The following is a 2,688-nucleotide window of genomic DNA, read 5'->3' on the forward strand; positions in this document are numbered from 1 at the left end:
CATCAGACCTTTGACTTCATCAGTGCTTTGGTCTTCAACAGTCTTTAGTTTTCAACAGAAGTTGTTTCTTCTTGACCAGCGGTTACAAATCTTGATCAGATGTTTGCTTTTTTCTTGAACAGATGTTCTGAATAGGGGTTCAAGATTCACTATCTTAGTGGAGAGGTTGGTTCAATCTTTTGCTTATTTCTTGATGATTGTATCATGCTTTGGCTTTTGGATATTATATGTTCTTTTGTAGGTCTAACAGTGGAGCTTATTTCTTTTTTCGAATATAAAATAATAACAAAAAATTATTCGACACGTAGCACCTAGTTTTTGTTATTATTTTATATTAATTTAAAAAACTATTAAATTAAAAAAATATTAATATAAATTGCATAAACAATATAAATTTAAAAATTACATAACATTAAAAGAATATATAAATATAAAATAAAATTACCTAAACTTTAATCGTCGTCTTCGTCAAAGTCGTGTCGTGGAACGCTCCAGATGTGTTCAACCAAATCCGCTCGAAGATTGTGATGTGTCGTATTATCTTTATTTTCTTGTAGTCTCTTCTTTCTCTTGATCACTTAATTCTACGGTGTTTGGTTGACTCACATCAATACTCGCAAATTGCATGTCCCTTATCCTACAACATCATGTTATGTAAAATAAGGAATGCGTACATCACATTTCGAATACTAGGTTTTTCCGTAATTCTATACGGCATCTTCAAAATGTGTCATCTTTTCTACTATACACTAAAAGCTCGTTCAATGTCTTTTCGTGCCGCTATTTGAGCAACGTTAAACTTACGTCTCTTTTCGTCTAATGTTGTTCCCCATGTAAATGATTTTACAAACACGACCCAATCCGTGTAAATACCGTCCATTAGATAGTAATTGTATTTATACTCCGCACCGTTAACAAAAAAGAAGAACCTTTCGATCCAACACCGTTCATATGGTCGTCAAAAATCGGTGATTGATTAAGAATATTTAAATCGTTATTTCCAGCAGGAATACGAAAGAATGCATGCCAAATCCAAAGATCTTGAGATGCAACCGCTTCAAGCATCATAGGTGTTTTTTTTTTAGATATCCACTAATGTGTTGCACGGCCCATGATGTTGGACAATTTTCCCACTCCCGTTTCTTACAATCTAAACTACCGATCATCCAAGGGAAAACCGTGTCGCTCGTCATGAGCCTCCAAAAGTTGTTGTATGTCACTAAATGTAGGTTTTCTCAAATATTTTTTAAACATAGTTCAACGACATACGCACAAAGATAATGGAGGCTTTCCCTCGCCACCCGTTCCGACATTTTTATATACCCATCCATAATGTCGGAAGCCGTCCCATAAGCCAATTGTCTAAGCGTGGCCGTGACTTTTTACAACATGATAAATCCTAGACAACCACACATCTTTTCTTTGTCGAAAAATCATATTTATTTGATAAATCTGTTGATATTCTAAGAAATAATTCACGGCTCATACGAAAGTGACGCCTAAGAGTACTATCATCATAAATCGGGTTGGGTGAAAAGTAATCACTTACCAATAAATCGTGTACGGTGACTCTGTCGTGTGTTATGTATTTCCTCCTCTTTGGTGTTGAGGAGCACCCTTTGTCTTCCATTATAGTTTCAACCACTTTTTGAACTGATTTACGGAAAAGTACCGGTCCCTCGTCGTCTGACAAGAATAAAATAAAGTTCTCAAACTCAAACGACGATGAAGAAGAAGAACACAAGGAATTCGAGCCTTCCATTTTTATTCTAAAAGTTTATAAAAATTGGAAGAAAATATATATTTGTGAAGAGATAAATGGATGTTTAGGTGTGTGGTTGTTTGAAATGGGGTGAGTATGTGATATATATAGTGTGTTATTTAAAAAAAATAATTCATTAGGTCAAACTAACCGTTGAACGGCTAGTTTAAAACCACCAATAACAAGCCAACATGTCGTTAGCCATTTGCCCTCAACGTCGATGGAGAACTTGAAGCCCAAATCACAACGTCATTCAAAACGATAGCCACAGGGTGGTTTGGTGGGCGTTGACTGGCAACCGCGCTGGCGTTAAACGGCCACACCGCATAGTCTTAGGTAGCGTTTGGTATGCAGGAATGAGAGGTAGAATGGAATGGACCATTGTGAGGGAATAAAGAAAAGAGTGTTTGGTTGGTCGATGGAATGGAATCATCTATTTCAAAATACATTCCATTCCCTCAAAATCATTTCATCAATCCCCCCTGTTTTTTTTTCCATTCCATTCCCTCTTCACCTTTCACTAGCAACACCACAACCCACCACCGTTACTACCACACACACCACCACCACCACCGTCATCCGCCGCCGTCACCCACCTCCGCCGCCACCCGCCACCGCCGCTGCCACCACCTAGCGCCGCCACCCACCTCCGTCCTCGGCACCGCCATCGCCGCCACCCACCGTCGCCACTACTACCTCCGATCATCGCCACCACCTACCTTCGATCATCACCTCCACCATTGCCACTGCCAACTCCGATCACCGCCGCCACCGCTATCAACCGCCACCACCGCTACCACCTACCTCCACCGTCATCCACCACCACCGTTGTCTCCACCCACCACCACCGCCAACCACCGCCGCCGCTACAACTGACACCTAGCACCACGCCCCATCATTGCCCATCAATGACCACCGCCATCTAA

At 40.5% G+C, this 2,688-nt stretch overlaps 1 protein-coding gene across 1 annotated transcript; it reads left to right on the forward strand.

Moving 5' to 3' along the window:
• The first annotated feature begins 2,130 nt into the window (after positions 1–2,130).
• LOC110870158 (velvet complex subunit 2-like) lies at positions 2,131–2,688 on the forward strand. The gene is made up of 2 exons (XM_022119359.1): positions 2,131–2,145; positions 2,287–2,688. The coding sequence occupies exons 1-2, from the start codon at positions 2,131–2,133 to the stop codon at positions 2,686–2,688; spliced, it is 417 nt and encodes a 138-aa protein (XP_021975051.1).

Source organism: Helianthus annuus, chromosome 8 (genome assembly GCF_002127325.2).
Source record: "Helianthus annuus cultivar XRQ/B chromosome 8, HanXRQr2.0-SUNRISE, whole genome shotgun sequence".
NCBI classification, from domain to species: Eukaryota; Viridiplantae; Streptophyta; class Magnoliopsida; order Asterales; family Asteraceae; genus Helianthus; species Helianthus annuus.